General features: G+C 36.7%; 1 protein-coding gene across 3 annotated transcripts in view; it reads left to right on the plus strand.

Annotated features, from left to right (window-relative positions):
* LOC107534498 (ankyrin repeat domain-containing protein 17) overlaps nt 1–20,879 on the plus strand; it is an 81,799-nt gene extending 60,920 nt beyond the window's left edge. For all 3 annotated transcript variants that reach the window (XM_087813691.1, XM_087813692.1, XM_087813693.1), the window contains 7 exons: nt 1,324–1,473; nt 2,743–4,373; nt 8,170–8,367; nt 17,867–18,115; nt 18,634–18,812; nt 19,181–19,345; nt 20,275–20,879. In XM_087813691.1, the coding sequence (XP_087669817.1) occupies nt 1,324–1,473; nt 2,743–4,373; nt 8,170–8,367; nt 17,867–18,115; nt 18,634–18,812; nt 19,181–19,345; nt 20,275–20,334 (2,632 nt within the window). In that variant the 3' untranslated portion in view covers nt 20,335–20,879. The remainder of the gene's footprint in view (nt 1–1,323; nt 1,474–2,742; nt 4,374–8,169; nt 8,368–17,866; nt 18,116–18,633; nt 18,813–19,180; nt 19,346–20,274) is intronic.
* The last annotated feature ends 628 nt before the right edge of the window (nt 20,880–21,507 follow it).

A 21,507-nucleotide genomic window follows, 5' to 3' on the forward strand; every position in this document is an offset into this window, starting at 1 on the left:
CTGAAACTAAAAGGTGGTAAGATGCTACAGAAAGGATGTGACCCATTATAAATCTTTGATAACCTATTTTAAAGTATGCCCCAGAAATTCCATCAAAAAATTAAACTTTTGATTATTTGAAACAAGTGCTTTCTTTATCTTTATCTCTCTCTCTGTCTTTGTCTCATGCATGCACACTAACTTATTCTCACACACTATTGAAGTCATTGAAATCACAATACCAGAGTACTCTTTATACAAAAGTAAGGTAATTCAATTTTTCTCCTTGAATTTCATATTGCGATATACAAAGACATTTCTAACTTATTTGAAAATAATAATCACTGACTCATTATTATTCTCTTTAGGCAAGAAGGAACTGTCAAGTAATTTCTATAATGTATATAAAAGGGCAGGGATAATACCTTACATTTTAAAAATATAACATTTTAATTTAATATTTAATCAATGATTCTAAGTAGTTGTCCATTAAAGCATAATTGGCTTATTCTGTTTATTGAAAGTTATGCTGTATTTCTTTTAGAAGTATTTTTTAATTTAGACTTGTCAGAAATTTGTATCTACCTTTCCTGAGTTTGAATGTTTAAAATTGTAATTTTGCAAGTGTTAGATACATTTTGCTTTATTGAAATCCCAGTGGGCTTTTTTTCTCACACTACTGAACATCCTTTTAGTGAGTTTCCATATCTGGATAATTTTAATGCCGCCAGAAGAATGCGGGGAAACAATAAATTTTCAGTTTTAGAGAATAAAAAGAAAAATGTGAATCAATCACCAAAATGTGAATCAGTCACCCAAATGTGCCCACAGAAAACCATTCTTGACTCCTTGGGCTGGATTAGATGCTTCAACCATTGTTTATTTAGTATACCCTATTAAAGCCCTCATGGTCTGGTATTATAGTTCTCTAACTTGGTGTCTACATAGTATACATGTGGGCAGGAACCCATTTCTCTCTAATTTGCTATTTTATTTGCATGTGTTCATAGTATGTACTTTACAGACATTTATGAAGGTTGAAAGTCAGCAAAACAATCTTTGGTAATGAGATGTGAAGCTATGGTAAAGCTTTCTCTCTCTATTCTTTTCTTACCCTCTTCTCACTGTCCTTTCCTCTCCCCTTCCTTTCCTCTCCCTCTCTTCCTTTTTCCTGTCATTCCTAGTTGCCTTTTATCACCTAGAGTGAGAATAGATAGAAAACGCTTATTTAACAATAATCTATTCTGTATTTTCAGAAGCATATTTTAATAATACTGTCTTATTTTAATCACAACCACTGAGGCTAATGATTTATCTTAATTTATGTTTGCAACTTTTAAATAGGTCTAAGAAAGTGTCTGTTCCATCAACTGTGATATCCAGAGTGATTGGAAGAGGAGGCTGTAACATTAACGCTATCCGGGAGTTCACGGGTGCACACATAGATATTGATAAGCAGAAAGACAAGACAGGAGACCGGATAATAACTATAAGGCAAAACTTTATCTCTTACATTTTCTTCTTTTGTGTTTTATTGCACTATAGCTTAATGAAATACAAGCATTTGAGTTTTCAATGGAACTTTGTATTTAATAGCATATTTTTTAAAAGTGGGAATTTGAGAAGATTACCTTTACAATTTATTTTTTTGAGTTACATGCTCGTGAAGTATTTCAAAGGGCTTTAAAGGCATAGTTTTTGTGTGTGGCAAAAGGTTTAGATTATCTCTTATATAAACTGTTTATATGACATTCCTAAAATTTATTCTGAGACTGTTAAGAAGGAATAGGTCTCTAACACATTTTAAGCCATTGGTTTTCATTTCTTTTAAATTAGTATTTGAACTTTGTTATTCTGAGATTGTGTCCTTAGAATATGAGCTTAGTAATAGATTTAAACTTGAAGTGGATACTTGTCTTGAATTGAATATGTCTATGCCCAAATACCCTTAAAATAAAGACGATATTCTAAGAAATTCTAAGTTGGGTTGTGAGAAACAGGTGCCCCTTCATAGTAATAGGGGAGTAGATAGTCATAGCTTACCTCAAAGGGAAGGAGGCTGCATTTTTGTACTTACCCTCCTCTCCTGTCTTGTTTTTCCCTCTCCTGGGATAGGTGGGTAGTCACATCCTGCCTTATCTAGAGCAGAGGGAAGCAGATACCCTTTATAGGTAATTTCCCCTTTAGGGTTCCTATAAGGCTTTCCTTGCAATCAAATATTTTCCTGAAGATCCAATACTAGGGTTTGACCTTATTACCATTGTTGGTATTATCAGGATTCCTCTCATTTTGAGACATCCAGAGGAATTACAATAATTGTTCTAATGGAGAAACCACTAATAAATATGTCACAGGTGGGGTCATCTTAGGTACCAGGATTTAAAATAAAATACTATTTTCTTGCTCAGTTGTATTATTTTCCGTGTTTATTTATATTGTTTTTAGCATTGATCAACTGTTTAACGTCACAGAAACATTATAGATTAAATAGACTTTTTTAAGTGCAGTGGTTTTTAAGTGCAGTGTAATGTATTGTATAGTAGGAAAATTATTTCTTAGTCTAAGGAAACTACTAAAAATGAATTTCTGGAAAATAAATCATTATTCCTTTGAAAAATACAGTGGCATGAAGGACAGTTTATGGCTTTATTTGCAAATACCTCAAGAGTTGGTTATCCTCTGTATGTACGTACATACACACATGCAAATGAATTTAGGCTTTACATATTAAAAAATAGACCTAATTTTTGTTTCAACTTACAGGGGTGGCACTGAATCAACAAGACAAGCAACTCAGTTGATCAATGCTCTGATCAAGGATCCAGACAAAGAAATTGATGAACTTATTCCAAAGAATCGTTTGAAAAGCTCCTCATCAAATTCCAAAATAGGGTCCTCAGCACCTACCACCACTGCTGCTAACAGTTCCTTAATGGGAATTAAAATGACGACTGTAGCTCTGTCATCAACATCTCAAACTGCCACAGCACTTACTGTGCCTGCAATTTCTTCTGCATCTACTCACAAAACCATTAAGAACCCAGTGAATAATGTGAGGCCTGGTTTTCCAGTTTCTCTTCCACTAGCATACCCTCCTCCACAGTTTGCACATGCTTTGCTTGCTGCTCAGACTTTCCAGCAGATCCGTCCACCAAGGTTGCCCATGACCCACTTTGGAGGTACTTTTCCACCAGCTCAATCCACTTGGGGTCCTTTTCCTGTCAGGCCTTTGAGCCCTGCCAGAGCTACTAACTCGCCTAAGCCTCACATGGTGCCTCGCCATAGCAATCAGAATAGCAGTGGTTCTCAGGTGAATTCAGCAGGTTCTTTAACTTCAAGTCCAACAACTACAACCAGTTCATCAGCTTCAACGGTGCCTGGTACATCTACAAATGGCAGTCCAAGTTCACCTTCCGTCAGAAGGCAGCTTTTTGTCACGGTTGTGAAGACATCCAATGCCACCACCACAACAGTCACAACCACAGCAAGCAACAATAGCACTGCACCCACAAATGCCACATATCCCATGCCTACTGCCAAAGAACACTACCCAGTATCATCCCCATCTTCCCCATCACCACCAGCCCAGCCAGGAGGGGTTTCAAGAAATAGCCCTTTGGATTGCGGAACAGCATCTCCAAATAAAGGGGCATCTCCCTCTGAACAGGAAGCAGGTAGTCCACCAGTAGTAGAAACAGCAAATAGTAGACCTTCAAACAGCAGCAGTTCTGGGAGTTCATCAGTTCATTCTACTCAGCAGCAACCTCCAGGATCTGTTTCTCAGGAGCCAAGACCACCTCTTCAGCAGTCTCAGGTTCCTACTCCAGAAGTTAGAATGACTGTTCCTCCTTTAGCAACAAGTTCTGCTCCAGTGGCAGTGCCTTCTACTGCCCCAGTGACTTACCCTATGCCTCAGACGCAAATGGGATGTTCCCAGCCCGCTCCTAAAATGGAAACCCCTGCTATTAGACCACCCTCTCATGGCACAGCTGCCCCTCACAAAAATCCAGCTCCAGTGCAAAATTCATCTGTTGCAGTCCTCAGTGTCAATCACATTAAAAGACCTCACAGTGTCCCCTCTTCTGTTCAGCTACCTTCGACCTTAAGTACACAAAGTGCTTGTCAAAATTCAGTACATCCAGCAAATAAGCCTATTGCTCCCAATTTCAGTGCGCCCTTACCATTTGGGCCCTTTAGCACATTGTTTGAAAACAGCCCTACTTCTGCTCATGCCTTCTGGGGAGGATCTGTTGTTTCATCTCAGTCAACACCAGAATCTATGCTGTCAGGAAAATCCTCATATTTGCCAAATTCAGATCCTTTACATCAGTCTGATACTTCCAAAGCTCCAGGTTTTAGACCACCATTACAGAGACCTGCTCCAAGTCCCTCAGGTAAGTTTGTATTTTCTGACATTCTGCAGCTGCTCATTTATACAAGTGATGTAAAAACTCATAGCTATTTCTAATATTTTTACTCTGACTGGGCCAGGTGGACAGAGATTGCTGTACTTATTTAACTCAAATATTTTAATCTTTTTTGAAGTACAGTGGATTTTATTTTGAATTTCCCATAAGTTATCAGGCATATTTTTCTCTCAAAGTAAAAAAGTCTCTTCTGTTTTAATTTAATAAAATAATGCCATCAAAAATTTGCTTTTATTTCAAATAAAATATAATTAACAACAGAATTTTAAATTTTGAATTTATTTCATTGTTTTTAAAATAATGAGAAAAGTATACAAGTGCATAGTTTGTTTTTTTTGTTTATTTTCTTAATAAAGAGGAATGAATGTGTTTTGTTTTTTTAAATCCTCACCAGAGGATGTTTTCTCCATTGCTTTTCAGAGACTGAAAGGGGGAGAGAGTGAGCGAGGGAAACATCAGTGTGAGAGAGATACATCGATTGGTTGCCTCCCATATGCGCCCTGACCAGGGCTAGCGATGTAGCCTACAACTGAAGTACATGCCTTTGACCAAAATTGAATCCAAGACCCTTCAGTCCTTGGGCCGATGCTTTAAACCACTGAGCCAAACTGACTAGGGCTACAGGTGCATAGTTTAATGGGCTATTAAAGTTAAATTGAAGATTTATTTTAGTCAAACTGTGCATGACGTGTCTAGTACTTATTTACCCTATACTGGAAATTTGTTCCTTTAACCACATTCCTCCATCCGCCCCCCTCCCAAATTGATCTCTTTTTCTACTGTTTATTTTTAAATTCCACGTATAAGTGATATTCACAGTATTTGTCTTTTCCTGACTTATTTCACTTAGTATAATTCCCTCAAGGTCCACCCATGTAGCAAAAAATGGCAGGATTTTCTCTTTTATGGCTGAATAATATTCATATATATCTTATAATCTCTATTCATTTATCTGCCAATTGGACATTATGAACATGGGATTGCAGATATCTTTTTGAATTAGTTTTTTTGTTTGTTTCTGTTGGATATATTCTCTGAAATGGAATTGCTGGATCTGTATGGTAGTTCTGTTTTCAGATTTTTGAGGATCCTCCATACTGTTTTCCTTAGTGACTGTAAGCTGGCCATATTTTAATAAGCACAAGTCTCTAGTGGCTACCGTAGTAGACTGTACAAATATTGAACATATACATTATCATAGAAAGTTCAGTTAGTACTGATATTCATAGAGTATATTTGTGAGTGCTTTATTTTTTTTAACTATTTACTTTGAAGTAAATTTAGATTTATAGAAGAGTTCTATAATTAGCGCAGCATCCCCTAATGTAAAAATCCATGTAACCATGGTACATTTATTAAAACTAAGAAATTAATATTGGTATAAGATAATTAAACTGCATGCTTTAATCAAATTTCATCATTTTTTTCCAATGATATCTTTTTTTCTGTTGCAGTGTTTAATCCAGAATACCAAGTTGCTTTTAGAGCTATGTATGAACATTTCAAGTAGTTAAAGATAATCCATGGTAACGATAGATAAACTGTGGTCCATGTGCCAAATATGGCCTGCTGCCTGTTTTACCTTTGTAAAAGAATAATATTAGTGACGTAAAAAAATGGGAAAGTCTAATTTTAGTGTTCATAAAGTTTTGTTGAAACACAGCCATGCCCATTCACTTAATATTGTTATAGCTGCTTTCATGCTCTAATGACAACCTAAAAATATTTACTATTTAGCCCTTTACAGAAAGGTTGCCAACCTGATCTGTATTATTAAAGATAAGGCATTCTGCAACAAAAAATTTCTAAATTTAATGAGAACTGAATGTTGTTTTTACCTATTTCTATAACATGTAATGAACATTTACATCAGTAAATAATTCCTTGCCTGGAGGTTCATTGAAATATTTATGTGTACTTTAAAAAACAATTTCTCTTGTACTAAAACAATAGAATCTAAAATTTGATTTTAAAAGATCATCATATACTAATGCATTGGAAATGCAAGATTTAGGGGATGGTGTACAATTGATGAAAGTCAAAATTAGTATTGAAGTTTAACTTGAGAGTCCATTCATTAGAAAAGAATTCACTAGATTCAGGTCAAAACAGGCATGTCTGCCTTTACAGCTACTCCACTGTTACTACACCCAAGAAAATTAACGTTAATTCAGTAATAGCACCAAATATACAGTACCTTCATCCCAAATATATCCTTTATCCCTATATATATATATGGGGTTTTTTTCCTTTTAATCAAAATCAAATCAAGGTTCACACATTGCTTTTCACTGTTAAATCTCTTTACTCTCCCCCAGTATAAAACATCTCACTACTTTTCTTTTTTCTTGACGTTGAATCCTGTGAAGAGTCCAGTTGTCCTAAAAAATGTCCCACATTTCAGATTCATCTGTTTCTTCAGTCCATTATTACATTCAAGTCAGACATTTCTGGCAGGAACATCAAATAGATGGTGTTTTTAACCTCACACTGCGTTACATTTCAGGAGGCACTCAGTGACAGATTGCCCCACTGTTGGCTACAGAAAGTATGGTTACCTAGTTAAGGTGCTAATCATCAGACCTCTCTGTTGCAGTACAGCTACAGCCTTTTCTTTTCCCCCCGTAGTTTTCTTCTTGGGACTTCATTTTTTTTTATTGTACCTTTAGGTTCACAGCAAAATTGAGAGAAAAGTATAGAGATTTTTTATATACCCCCTGTATCCACAAAGGCATAGCCTCTCCCATCAACATCCTCCACCAGAGTGAAACATTACAATTGATGAACCTATATTAACACATCCTTATTAAAGTCCTTAATTTACATTAGGGTTCACTCTTAGTGATGTATATCTGTGGGTTTGAACAAATGTATAATGATCAGGGTCCATAATTATAGTGTCATACAAAGTATTGTCAGTGTGTAAAAAAAATCCTCTGTAGCCCGGCGGGGCATGGCTCAGCAGTTGAGCATCGACCTAGGATCCAGGAGATCTCAGTTTGATTCCTGGTCAGGACACATGCCCGGGTTGCAGGCTTGATCCTCAGTTGCAGGTATGCAGGAGGCAGCTGATCAGTGAGTCTCTCATCATTGATGTTTCTCTCTCTCTCCCCCTCTCCCTTCCTCTCGGAAATCAATAGATATATATATATTTTTTAATCCTCTGTGTTTTGCCTATTCATCCCTCCTTCCCCCTAAGTTGTATGTGTGGGGGGGGGGGGGGTTTAAGATTTTTCATTGAGTTTTAGAGAGGAAGGGAGAGGGAGAGAGAGAAACATTGATTTGAGAGAACATCATTCGGTTGCCTCCTGCATTCCCCCCACCTGGGATAGAGCCTGCAACCCTGGCATGTGCCCTGACCTGGAATCTAACAGCCTTTTGGTGGATGGGATGGCACCCACCCACTGAGCCACACAGGCGAGGGCTTTCCCCTAAGTTTTTTAAAGATAAAAATTTTATGCAATTCCTTGGCCATTAAACTTGCTTAAATTCCAATGTTGATATTAAATCTACATTTATTTTATAATAACTAATAAAATTTCAAATATTATAATTCTATTTTTCTTGATAATTATTTTTGTAGTTAGGTTTTTAAAATAAACGGGGAAATGGTGAGTCAGTGGACAAAGAAGTAAGCAAGGGGACTTTTTTAATCTAAAATTTTTTTGGATATATTGGGGGCCTCTTGGAATTTTAAGTTTTTCCCCGATTGTTTTTCCTGGGGTGGGGTAACTTATAAATTATGATTATCTTTTACCTATAGGTATTGTCAATATGGACTCGCCATATGGTTCTGTAACACCTTCTTCTACACATTTGGGAAACTTTGCCTCAAACCTTTCAGGAGGTCAGATGTATGGACCTGGGGCACCCCTTGGAGGAGCACCCACAGCTGCTAACTTTAACAGACAGCATTTTTCCCCACTTAGTTTGTTGACCCCATGTTCATCAGCATCAAATGGTGAGTAATATACACTGTAATTTCAATAAGAAGAGTTTACATGTATATTTTCTTGTTTTATTTTTAATTGATTTTAAGGAGAGAGGAAGGGAGAGGGAGAGACAGAGAGAGACCTCGATCTGCTACCTACTGCATGCCTCCTACTGGGAATTACGCCCATAACCCAGAGGTGTGCCCTGATCATGAATCGAACTAGCAACCTCTCGGGTGCATGGGACAATACTCAACCGTGAACTACACCAGCTAGGGCGACATGTATGTTTTCTTAAAAACAAAATGATTTTAAGTTTTTCAAGGTTCAGAATTTTTAACTTTTAAACCTTATAATTTTTTTTAAAATATGTTTTTTATTGATTTAAGAGAGAAAAGGAGAGGGAGAGAGAGATAGACACATCAATGATGAGAGTCATTGATTGGCTGCCCCCTGCACACCCCCTGCTGGGGATTGAGCCCACAACCCCGGGCATGTTCAATTCCTGACCGGGAATTGAACCTGGATCTCCTGGATCATAAGTTGATGCTCAACCACTAAGCTACACCGGCCGGGCAAACCTTACCATAATTTTAATACTATAAAAATGTAATTGGGCCCTGGTCAGGTGGCTCAGTTGGTTGGAGCATCGTTCCGTACACCAAAAGGTTGTGGGTTCGATCCTGGATCGGGGCATATATGGGGTGCAACCAGTTGATGTCTCTCTCTCCCTTTCTTCCTTTATCTAAAATCAGTAAACATATCCTTGTGTGAGGATTTAATTTAATTTTTTCTTTTTATATCTTTATTGATTTCAGCGGGGAGGGTGAGGGAGAGAGAGGAGAGGAGAGAGAGAGAAACATCAATGATGAGAGAGTCTCCTGCATGCCCCCGACTGGAGATCAAGCCCACAACCCAGGCGTGTGCCCTGACCAGGAATTGAACCTCTATCTCCTGGATCCTAGGTTGATGCTTAACCCCTGAGCCACACCCGGCTGGGCATTGGTGAGGATTTTAAAATAGGTAAAAATGTAATATGATTTCACATTATCAGATGTGTATTTTTAACTAGTCAGATTTTGGGAGCAGTGGTTAGATTTTTAAACTAAGGAAGATCAGTCATAAATACGGTATTCAAGTCATATTAAGAGCATTCTGTAGTAAGGTTATTGGGTTTTTGTGTTTGTGGTTTTCAGTATTTTGTGTGTGAGGATAAAGACATTAAATTACTTTTCCCTTGAAATTTAGTACAAATCTTTTTTTTTTTAATTCTTACTGGAGGATTTTTTTTCCTTTGCTTTTCAGAGAGTGTGAAGGGTGGAGGGATGTGAGAGAGACACATCGATTGGTTGCCTTTCACATGTGCCCCAACTGGGGCCAGGGATGGAGCCTGCAACCAGAGTTAGGTGCCCATGATTGGAGTCGAACCCAGCTCCTTTCAGTCTGTGGGCCTACACACTAACCACTAAGCCAAACTGGCTATGGTGAGAACCATTTTTTTAAACTGCAAATTTCTTCTTAGTGTTAGAACCCAGGTAATAGAGCCTGGTTAACTGGATGAATGTGTTAAGAAAAAAAAATTTTAATATTTAAGAGATGCATATCAAAGTACATTGCTGGCTCTGGTCAGGTAGCTCAGTTGGTTATAGCACCGTCCTGATACTCCAAGGTTGGGCATTCAGTCCCCAGTCAGGGAACATACAGGAATCAGCCAATGAATGCATAAGTAAGTGGAACAACAGATCAGTGTTTCTCTCCCTCCCTTCTTCCCCCTCTCCCTCTTTTTTCTTCTCTCTAAAATCAATCAATAAATTAAAAAAATTTTTTTAAGTACATTGCTAGTTAAAGCATTGAAGTAAGTTGTGAATTTACATGCTGTATACTTTTTCTAGTGTTTGTCAAATAATAATGACTGTCAAAAAGAAGGAATATTGATTATCCTTGCACAGATGTCTCTAAATGAAAAGAAATGGTTTAAGACAGAATTCAAAGTGATTGTGATAGAACCATGCCAGAAATAATGTAAGAAGTAGGAAAATAATGTATCAGTATAAGAAGAAAGTAATAGACCCTTCAGTTAAAAGGCAAATCGATTTCAGATACATCTTAAGTTTTACTTAGGACAGTTTTTTGTGTTTTTTTTTTTAGTAGTATGGATAAGCAATTCTAAAACTATATGAGATATACTATAGGATTGAGAAAATGAATAAATATCCTGATGAAGATGTAATCTGGGATTCTCACTGTGGGAAGACAGTAATGTGGAAATGGGGTAAGGCAAGGAAAAGTAGATGGAATTAGATTGGAATTAGAGGATCAATGTGAGCTCATGAGTTTTCAATTACATATGTATTAGATTGAATCATAAAATTGCCATTTTTCCCCCTAGCTCTGTCTACTGAAAGCAGTGAATCTTAAGTAGCAATGAGCATATCCAGTGTCTAGATCTTTCTTTTAAATATTTTTTTCCAGTGAAAGATGCTAGAGCTTCTTGGAGAAATAGCTAGTGCATAGAAAGTATAAGGGGAGCTTTATCGTATCAGAAAGTCTTAGAGTGTCATCAGAAAGTAATTAAGGATTCAGAATGCTAGGGACATGTCAGGAGATAGGAGACAGCTTGAAGGGTCCCACTGGCCAAATCTAGGACAATTTGACCACCAAAATGAATAATGGCAGTTCATTGGATAAAGCAATCCATGAGTCCATAATGATTATAAATAAAATTTTTAAGTGCAGGAGGAGAGAACACTGTTCCTTAGAGCATAACAACTCATAAGTGTACAAGGAATTGATAGTCATCATTTAGCAACTATTAGAATGGTTGGTTCAGGCAAGATCCTCAGACTTTTTCCTGTAATAATGAACTTTTAACTAGTTTGCATTTTCCTTATATAAATCTAAATATTGTTGCTTTTTAATGACCGTTTAGTTTGTTTTTTTCTGACTCCTGCTCTTCTTTAGGCAGTCTGTTCATATGGATATAATTTTGTATTTTTATTTGTTTATAGTAGTTTTTTGAAATTTTTGTTTTCAGTATTTATCTAGGTATTTATCTTAAAAATTCCATTCTGAATAGTGTTGTAGAACTAACTGCAGAAACATGACTCATTTTTTACAATACATTTAACTGTACTTGAACGGACACTATCACATTTCTTTAGACATTCCACTCCTCTTTCTCCCTCTCTGTAGGACATGTTATTAGGACCATGGTAAGTCAAGTTGGGAATGTGGTGGACACAACCTTCTTCCTTTAAAAAAAAAGTAAAAGAAAGCAAAGAACCATTTCTTGAGGCCCCACAAAAACAGATTGATGATGTCACCTGAGGTCACCTGAGACCTTATCCCACTCAAACTGCTAAGATCTATCCTACCAACACTCAGCCAGTTCGTACATTGATTACTGATCACTGGCTCTGGTGGTTTGAGTTTCAGTCCTTGGCAGATGTAGTCAGTGGGCCATTTTGACATTCAGTCTTATAAAACTGTTGTCAGATCAAAAAGCAGTAAACATTAAAATTCTGAAAGGAAGAAACTAATTTTACATTCAGTACACATGTATATATGAGTATAGTTGAAATAATATATTTACACAATACTTATCCTTATAATGTATGTTTCACAGTCGTATTTTTTTTTCTTCACTTTATTTATTTTTTAAATGTATCTTTATTGTTGAAAGTATTACAGATGTCCTCCTTTTTTCCCATTTACCCCCACCTCCCGCACACTGGTATTTTCTATTCTGTTTTCTTTAACCTTTAAAAATTTTTATGCTAGTCATGACTAACCACATTTATCTCATGATCTGCTGTAGTTTAGTAAACACTGAATGAAGAAAAGAATGGAATTTTCCTGCAGGAGCACTTTTTCAATTTGTAAGCCACATTCCTTTTTCAATTTGAATTCATTTTGTCATTTCAAAACTGAAGTGTATTTACCGTGAAGCCAGTGAAGCTTAAGCTTCAGAGTACCTCATTAGAAGGGGCCCTGCCAAGATCCTGTACTAATTTTGTATTCTTTTTCTGAAAAAGGATCCCAGAATTGTCTAAGGCCCCACAAAACTTCTAAAAACCTGTTTTTTCTCCAGTATATTAGCTGGCATATTTTAAAACAACATGGCTCTGAATTAGATTTTTGCTGTTTTCTAAGCAAAGAAATTATAAGAGAGACAAGAGAAGAAATGACAATAATTAGGCTCTTTCCATGGTAAGGAATATAGATCTACCCAAGGAATCTCAAGGAAAATGGTGTTTTCTTTAAGGCGATTCAGGGACATTTTCAGAACCATCATGGGTTTAGGATAGCTATTTTCTCCCTCTCTTTCTTTAGAGAACTCAGTCTGTTTTTTGTGAGTCTCTTGTTTACTGTCTTTACACCTAGGCTTCTGTATATAGTTCTCAAAGATTCAGTTCAGTTGACCAGTTTTTCTCTGTTTATTAATTGCATCTTCCTGAATGAGGAGTATGATTGGCTCAGCTCATATTTTCAAGTCAGGACATGTCAGTCATAGATTGCTGGCTAGCCTGAAATGGATCATTATTTAGTCAGATACTTGTTAGTCCAGTAAACCTTCAGGGAAAAAGCAGAAAACAGTCATGTGATAAAAACTATGATTAGTTCAATGGCAGAATCTGTGAAAAGGGCAAATGTCTAAATGGGCAGGTCAGCAGGCAAGCCTAGTTATTCTGTTCATTTAAACAGAATGTTGGAGAGTTGGTCTTATTTTACTTTACTTTTGTTTTTGGAAGGATACAGGAAAGAGAAACTAGATCCCAGAGGTTAGGGCAGGCTCCTGGGGATGGGCCTGGGGGAAGGTAAGGTTCACTCATCCCTCTTTCTGACCATCCTTCCTGCCTACTTCTTTTGACTGTGTCTTGGTGTTAGTTGTTCTAGGTTGATTTTTCGCAGATATGTAATTGTGCCTTTTCAGTACATAGTTTAAAAAACAATAAACAAAACTTTATCCCTTGTGTTTATACCATCTTGTGTTCCTTATAGTTGAATTTAGTTTTTATTGTCTACAAGATGTTAATGATCCATACCTATTTCATATAATAACTTTCTATGAAATTTGACTGCAGTTCTATTGTGCTTTACAGTTTTAAATGAAATGAGTTTTCCTGAACTTAGAGAAGGTATATGTGAATCAGGATATGTTTTCTAGCTTAAAGGTGCCAGAATTCCCTCTTTTAGGGAAGTGTGCAAAAACACAGCTTTATGCTTCATTAAATCTGCTGGCTTTGTTGTCCTTACCCACCACCCCTACCCCATCTGCCCTACTCTTGACGGGATGTTCCCTTTGCTTCTCTTCCTTTCCTGCTCAGTTTGAAATCTGTTCCCAGAAGTTTCTTATCAGTATGACGCTTTATACTGGAAGGAGGCTTCAGCAGGTACTTTGGAAAGTTCAGAGGACTCATACTGTGCTAGCTTTTTTTTAATTTAAATATGTTTTTATTGACTTCAGAGAGAAGAAGGGAGAGAGAGAGAGGAACATCAATGATAAGAGTCAATGATGAGAGTCACTGATCGGCTGCCCCCTGCACACCCCCTACAAGGGGATTAAGCCCCCAAGTTGGGCATGTGCTCTGACCAGGAATCGAACCGTGGCCTCCTGGATCATAGATCGACCCTCAACCACCCAGCCACGCCGGCTGGGCTGTACCAGCTTTTTTGCAATCACCCACCCACACGTAGGCAGAACTCTGCCAGTTTCACCTGCTGTTCTCATACTGGCCTGCCCTGCTTTCCTTTTGAGTTCCTTTGAGTGCTTTGTGTTTCTCATATTCTCCTGTTCTTAGGTCTGGAGTATTGTTGCCTTCTCCACAGATGCTGATACTACATAAGTCTTAAAGCTGTTGGTGATTTGTCCCCATTCACTTGTATCTTTGGATTCATTTGGATATGTTGTCTGTTTTGTTTTATATGTTACCCATGGGTGGTTGGTGTTTTGTTCCTTTTTTTTTTTTTTTTTTTTTTTGGCCTTGCTAACTTAGTGGTTTTTATTTTATGGGAGGGTTTGGGAAGAATCAAAACCTGTGCTACTGCCATCTCCATCACCCTAGATTTCCCTCTTATCCCAGTATAATTTTAAGGTAAATGTTCAAATATTTAAAAGACACTTACGTGGCTTTTACATTTTTTAATGATTTGTTAAAAGTAAATGCTGTCAAGTAATACTAGTGGATCCATGATCACAGGAGGTATACTTTAATTTGTCATTAGAGGGTAATAGTTTTCTTGGTTTACTTTTACAGATAGTCCCATCATGCTTCATGTTTTTGGGTCCCAAATAATAACAATATTCTGTATAATAAGTTATAATTTATGAAGTACTTTAACATTCACTTTTTAGTTAATAGTCACTACAACTTATTGATAGATGGTACTATCAATTTAACTGAAAATAGACCTCTGCAAGCACTATTAATACGGACTTGACCTACACAGTACTTCCCAGTCTATATGATTCTAAAATATATATAAGAAGTCTTTTTAAGACCTGTACTCAGAAAATTATAGGACATTGCAAAAAGAGATAGAGGAAGATATAAACAAGTGGAAGAATATACCGTGTTCATGGATTGGAAGAATTAACATCATTAAAATGTCCATACTACCCAAAGCAATCTATAAATTCAATGCAATCCCTATTAAAATACCAGCAGCATCTTTCACAGATCTAGAACAGACACTTCAAAAATTTACGTGGAACCAAAAACCCCAAATAGCCACAGCAATCTTGAGAAAGAAGAACAAAGTTGGAGGGAATCACAAGACCAGATATCAAGTTATACTACAAAGCCACTATAATCAAAGCCTGGTATTGGTACAACAACGGGCATATAGATCAGTGGAACAGAACAGAGAACCCAGGAATTGACCCACGCCATTATGGTCAGTTGATCTTTGACAAAGGAGGCAAGAACATACAATGGAGTAAAGACAGTCTCTTCAATAAATGGTGTTGGGAAAATTGGACAGGTACATGCAAAAAAAATGAAACTAGACCACCAACTTATACCATACACAAAAGTAAATTCAAAATGGATAAAAGACTTAAATGTAAGGCATGAAACCATAAAAATCCTAGAAGAAAACATAGGCAGCAAAATCTCAGACATCTCTCGTAGCAGTGTTTGCCAATACATCTCCTAGGGCAAGAGGAACAAAGGAGAAAAACAAATGGGACTACATCAAAATAAAAAGTTTCTGCACAGCAAAAGAAACCATCAACAAAACGAAAAGGAAGCCCACTGTATGGGAGAACATATTTGCTAATGACATATCTGATAAAGGGTTAATATCCAAAATATATAAGGAACTCATACAACTTAACAAAAGGAAGACAATCCAATTTAAAAAGTGAGCAAAGGACCTAAATAGACACTTCTCCAAAGAGGACATACAGATGGCCAAGAGACACATGAGAAAATGCTCAAAGTCGCTAATCATCAGAGAGATGCAAATTAAAACCACAATGAGGTGTCACCTCATGCCTGTCAGAATGGCTGCCATCAACAAACAAGTGCTGGCGAGGGTGTGAGAAAAGGGCACCCAGTACACTGCTGGTGGGAATGCAGACTGGTGCAGCCACTATGGAAAATAGTGTGGAGTTTCCTCAAAAAATTAAAAATTGAGTCCTTCATGGCATGGCTCAGCAGTTGAGCACCTACCTAGGATCTAGGATATTGCGGTTCTATTCTCGGTCAGGGCACATACCCGAGTTGCGGGCTTGGTCCCCAGTTGGGGGGCGTGTGGGAGGCAGCCAATCAATGACCACTCTCTCATCCTTGATGTTTCTATCTCTTTCTCTCCCTCTCCTTTCCTCTCTCTGAAATCAGTAAAGATATATTAAAAATCAAAATTAAAAAATAATTAAAAATTGAACTGCCATTTGACCCAGTGATCCCACTTCAAGTCACCAATCAGAAAGGACTTATGCATCTCTACGTTCATAGCAGTGCAGTTTACTATAGCTAAGATCTGGAAACATCCCAAATACCCATCAGTAGATGAGTGGATAAAAAAGCTGTGGGACAGCCCAGCCGAGCGTGGCTCAGTTGTTGAGCATCGACCTAGGACCCAGGAGATCGCAGTTCAGTTCCGGGTCAGGGCACATGCCTGGGTTGCGGGCTCGATCCCCAGTGGGAGGTGTGCAGGAGGCAGCCCATCAATGACGACTCTCTCATCATTGATGTTTCTGTCTTTGTCTCCCTCTCCCTTTCTCTCTCTGAAATCAATAAAGATACATATATGTTTTTAAAAAGCTGTGGGATATTTACACCATGGAATACTATGCAGCTGTAAAAAAGAAGGATCTCTTATCCTTTGGGACAGCATGGAGAGAACTGGAGAATATTATGCTAAGTGAAATACGCCAGTCAGAGAAAGACAAGTACCACATGATCTCACTCATATGTGGAATGTAACACACAAAATAAATTGGTGAACAAAATAGATCGAGACACAGAAGCATGGAACAGACTGAGGGATCTCAGAGGGAAGGTGGGAAGGGGGAGTGGGTGGGGAGAGATTAATCAAAGAACTTACATGTTTATAAGCATTACCCGTGGTATGGGGAAGGTGTGGGGGTGGAGTGGATGCGAGGTGGAGAAGATCAGTGAGCAGTGAAAAGGGGACATTTGTAATACTTTCAACAATAAAGATTTTTTAAAAAGTCTTTCAAAACATATTCAGGCTAATAATAATACTGAATTTTTTTGTCTTCAGAATTTATGGAAAAGTACCTCGGGAAATATACTTTCATGCCTGCATACTTACTGTAGAGAGGGAGATTATTGCAGATTTATTAGCTACCTAAGTCCCTTTGGATAAGTACACACACACAAACACAATACAGTAAAGAGAAAGTTGAGTAATGAGGCATAGCCTTTTCTTGTGGGGTTTTTTTTTTTCGATTACAGTTTATATTCAATATTACTTTGTATTAGTTTCAGGTATACAGGATAGTGTCTTGGTATTTTATAAGCATATTAAGATTCTGTGAAGTCCTGATTTAAAGAAACTTATTTTTTTCTTCAGCTAACTTTTCCAGACTTGCTAGAATCCCTCTTTTTTTTTTCATCATAGCATACCAAGGGACGTGCCAGTATAGGTGTGCCTTTCCCCACCTCCATTTTGTTGTGTTTGGTTTTGTTTTGTTTTTTTAAATTTAAACATTGTCTTCTCATTGCTCTGGTGTTACATTTTACTCAGTGTCAAGAATTGTTCATTTAAATATTATTTAGTTTAATGGTTCTATTACATGTGTAGTTGCAGCATTCACATTTTTCACATGCAACTATCAACTAAATGGGAAAACAGCGCCAGATTTAAAAATGACTATGAAGTCATGGCTTTAACCAAATTTTCATATGCATAATTTACTATTTAAGCATTATCTTCATACTTTACTTTTCCTCAGAATGCATATTTAAGGTATCTTTAGAATTTAAGATTTGGTTTTACAAAATTACATGCTCTGTAGATGACATGTATACTATTTCAAAATATTTTTTTCTCTAGATTCTCCTGCACAGTCAGTATCCTCTGGAGTACGTGCACCTTCTCCTGCCCCATCATCAGTTCCTTTAGGGTCAGAAAAGCCCAACATCGTCTCTCTGGACAGAAAAGTTCCAGTCCCCATTGGGACTGAACGTTCTGCACGTATCAGGCAAACTGGAACTTCAGCTCCATCTGTTATTGGGAGTAATTTGTCCACATCAGTAGGGCATAGTGGCATCTGGTCCTTTGAAGGAATTGGTGGCAATCAAGGTATGATATGCTGTCCTGTTAAAGGAAATTAAGTTTATGCATTTAACTAAAATAAGCAGTAGTTAACATTTACAGTCATTCATAAAAGATGGATAAACATATCTCTGTTTCGACTAATTACTTTTATTTAAGAGTTTAGAACATTTATTGTTCCCATATGATCTCCCATTGAATTTATCATTGCTTTTTGAAAATAGTCTAATGTAAGCATATTCTTTTCTTCATTGCATATTAAGAAAACGTTAATATTTCCTTTGGGACTCTTTAGCCTTTAGCTTATCTTAGCTTTTTTCTTTTGTTTTGTAACATAAAAGTGTTTAGGTTGTTTTATTAAGGTTATTATGTCACTACCTACAAACATAGAAATACTGCAGTAAATATATATATGAAATACTTCAGGTCATTCTGAAGGAATTCACAATTCACTGTAGAAAATAGTAGAAATATATAAATATTTTATTTTGCTGTCTTCTGATTTTAAATATCACCAATTTTTTTTCTTCTTGTTTTTCCCTCAGACAAAGTAGACTGGTGTAACCCTGGAATGGGAAATCCTATGATTCATAGGCCGATGTCTGATCCAGGAGTATTTTCACAGCATCAAGCAATGGAGCGAGACAGTACAGGAATTGTAACTCCTTCTGGTACATTCCATCAGCATGTTCCTGCAGGATACATGGACTTTCCTAAAGTTGGGGTAATGGTGATTTAAATAAATGTTATTATTTCCAAATGTTTTTCTTATTAGCCTTATTTCACTTTCAAGTAGATAATAAGCAGTGACTCTGGGGCTCTGGCCTATAATTTATAGGTCAAAATCTGGCTTAAATATAAATCCTAATTTTGTCTCAGTTGTTTAGAGAAATACTTTGGATATAGTAGGTGTATGTATAATCTAATGCTAGAAGAAATCATATAATGAAAAGTAATTTTTAGATTACATAGATAACTTAAACTTTTCCAAAATGAGGTCGTTTCGAATATTAATTTTAAAGCTATTGATTATATTGGAAAAAGTAAGTAGTAACTTGAATGAGCATAATATTTGTTTTCTCCTGTTTTAAGGGTATGCCTTTTTCTGTGTATGGAAATGCAATGATTCCTCCAGTAGCACCTATTCCAGATGGTGCTGGAGGAGCCATATTTAATGGCCCTCATGCCGCAGACCCCTCTTGGAACTCCCTGATAAAGATGGTTTCAAGCTCCACAGAAAATAATGGCCCTCAAACGGTAAGGCTGATCATTAAGTGAACGTTTATTTAGTGTTTATTAGATGCTAAGGACAAATAGGATACAGGTAAATCATGGTAATGAGAGAGTATGGTAAATATAGGCAGCTGAGGAAATTGAGGGAAATTTAATATAGCTGGAATACAGCAGAGGGACGTAGAAAAGATAGTGGTTTGGGGCTAAAATTATGAAAGGCATAAAGTATTTCATTGGTCAGCAGATGGTAAGTTAAAGATTTTAAATTGCAAAGTGTTATAATTTTTTTTTCAAAGTGTTATAATTTTATATATCAAAATTCACTATATGAAAAGGGCCATCTAGAGGTTATTTATTGAAAGAATCATAAATGTCAAAACCATGTATAATTAGAACTGCAGATTCATAGACATGTTTGTATATTTTTAGCACTTTTTGGTGTGTTTAATAGTTTTGACTCATTTCCCTTCCAGAATCATTAATCTTTTTTTTTTTTTAATATGTCTTTATTGATTTCAGAGAGAGGAAAGGAGAGGGAGAGAGAGAGAAACATCAATGATGAGAGAGTCATCAATCGGCTACCCCTTGCATGCCCCCAACTGGGGATCGATCCCGCAACCCAGGCATATGCCCCGACCAGGAATAAAACCCCGATTGCCTGGATCCTAGGTCGATACTCAACCGCTGAGGCACGCCCAGCCGGGCCAGAATCATAAATCTTTATGTACTCAGATAATGGTTTTTAAAAAATGATGATAGATCCTATTTGAGGGATAATAGGAGAGGCAAGGAAACCAGTCGGTAAAAGTGGTTTATCATTGCTTGTCTTGATTGTTTCCAAGTATGTTGCAAATTAAATGAGATTTAGCTATTTTAATCCATAGTTAGAGTTTTATTTTAACCAAATATATGTTAAATACTTATTTAATAAAATGCATGTTTTTTATTCATAGGTGTGGACTGGACCCTGGGCACCTCACATGAACAGTGTGCATATGAACCAGCTTGGCTGATGAGGATCAGATTGTTAGCCTGCAGATTCCTTTTCATTCAGAGGAAATCACAAGTGGCCAGAAAAAAATTTTATGCTCCCAAATCATTCTACTGATGTGCTTGACTGAAGTGTGTAGGCTTTTTGCAGAAGAACTTACTAACTGACCTATTTTCTGTGAACATTTGTGACTGCCCATTCCCCATCATCATCCGTTTTACCTTAGTTAGCATTTTTCTTATCATTTTTCTTTTTTTCTCTCCCTCTTCCCCTTCGGACATAACTTTCTGTTGAAGCTGTTCTTTGGCTGGTTGGTATTAGTACTGTAAACTGCTTCTGAGCAAACACGGAAATTTAGCAAAATTATGTAAACTTGATCCTGAAGTTTTAGAATGGCAAATAAATGTACAATTGTTTACATAACAGAAAAGGCTAAGCAGAAAGTAAATTTCAATATGTCAGTATAGAGGCTCTACTTTATGTAGACTTAAATTAATGTGAGATATGTACCTTCATATTCAGAAATCTGGATGTTTCCTTCATACATTAAACTATTAATAAGCATAACTTTTCTGCTTGTGTAATTTAAGTATAAAGTAAAACAATGGGCATTATCAGTGGATGTTTCCCGACATTGGCTTTTTAAATACCCATCTTGCTCTCTTTTTGGAATTTGTTTGCAGCAAAGCACGTGTAGAAGAAATTTATTACTTTTCTATGTCTTTTTATTACCTTGTCACACTTAACTAATACACACTTCACTCTTCTCTCCTCACCTTTATCACTAATACCAGTGGAATTCTCTTACTGATCGTGAGATAATTTGTAAGCATTTTTAATGTAATGTCTGCTACAGAGACATGAAGCACCTTCATCATCTGCGGTTTCTTCTAACCATAAAATATTTAGCCTTTCTGAGAATTTAAAAGCCTCCACTGGTTCCCAGTCAGCATATACAAGCTCTTAATATACTGTTTATTATTAAACAATTCAGTGTACTATTTTATATTGGATGATACTGATTCTTAACACTGGCTCTCCTAGTTATCAAGAGTCACTATAAAATTCCAATTTGAGTAATGTAGGGGAAAGTATTTCCCCCAATTTTAAAGGCTTCTTGTTCTCTATCCTTGTGTGTTATCAGTGAAAAGGACCAACAGCTAACTTGGAGCAAGTAATAAAAGAAATTTTCATT

This window comes from Miniopterus natalensis (assembly GCF_054644295.1).
Source record: "Miniopterus natalensis isolate mMinNat1 chromosome 1 unlocalized genomic scaffold, mMinNat1.hap1 SUPER_1_unloc_1, whole genome shotgun sequence".
In the NCBI taxonomy this organism is placed as follows: Eukaryota; Metazoa; Chordata; class Mammalia; order Chiroptera; family Miniopteridae; genus Miniopterus; species Miniopterus natalensis.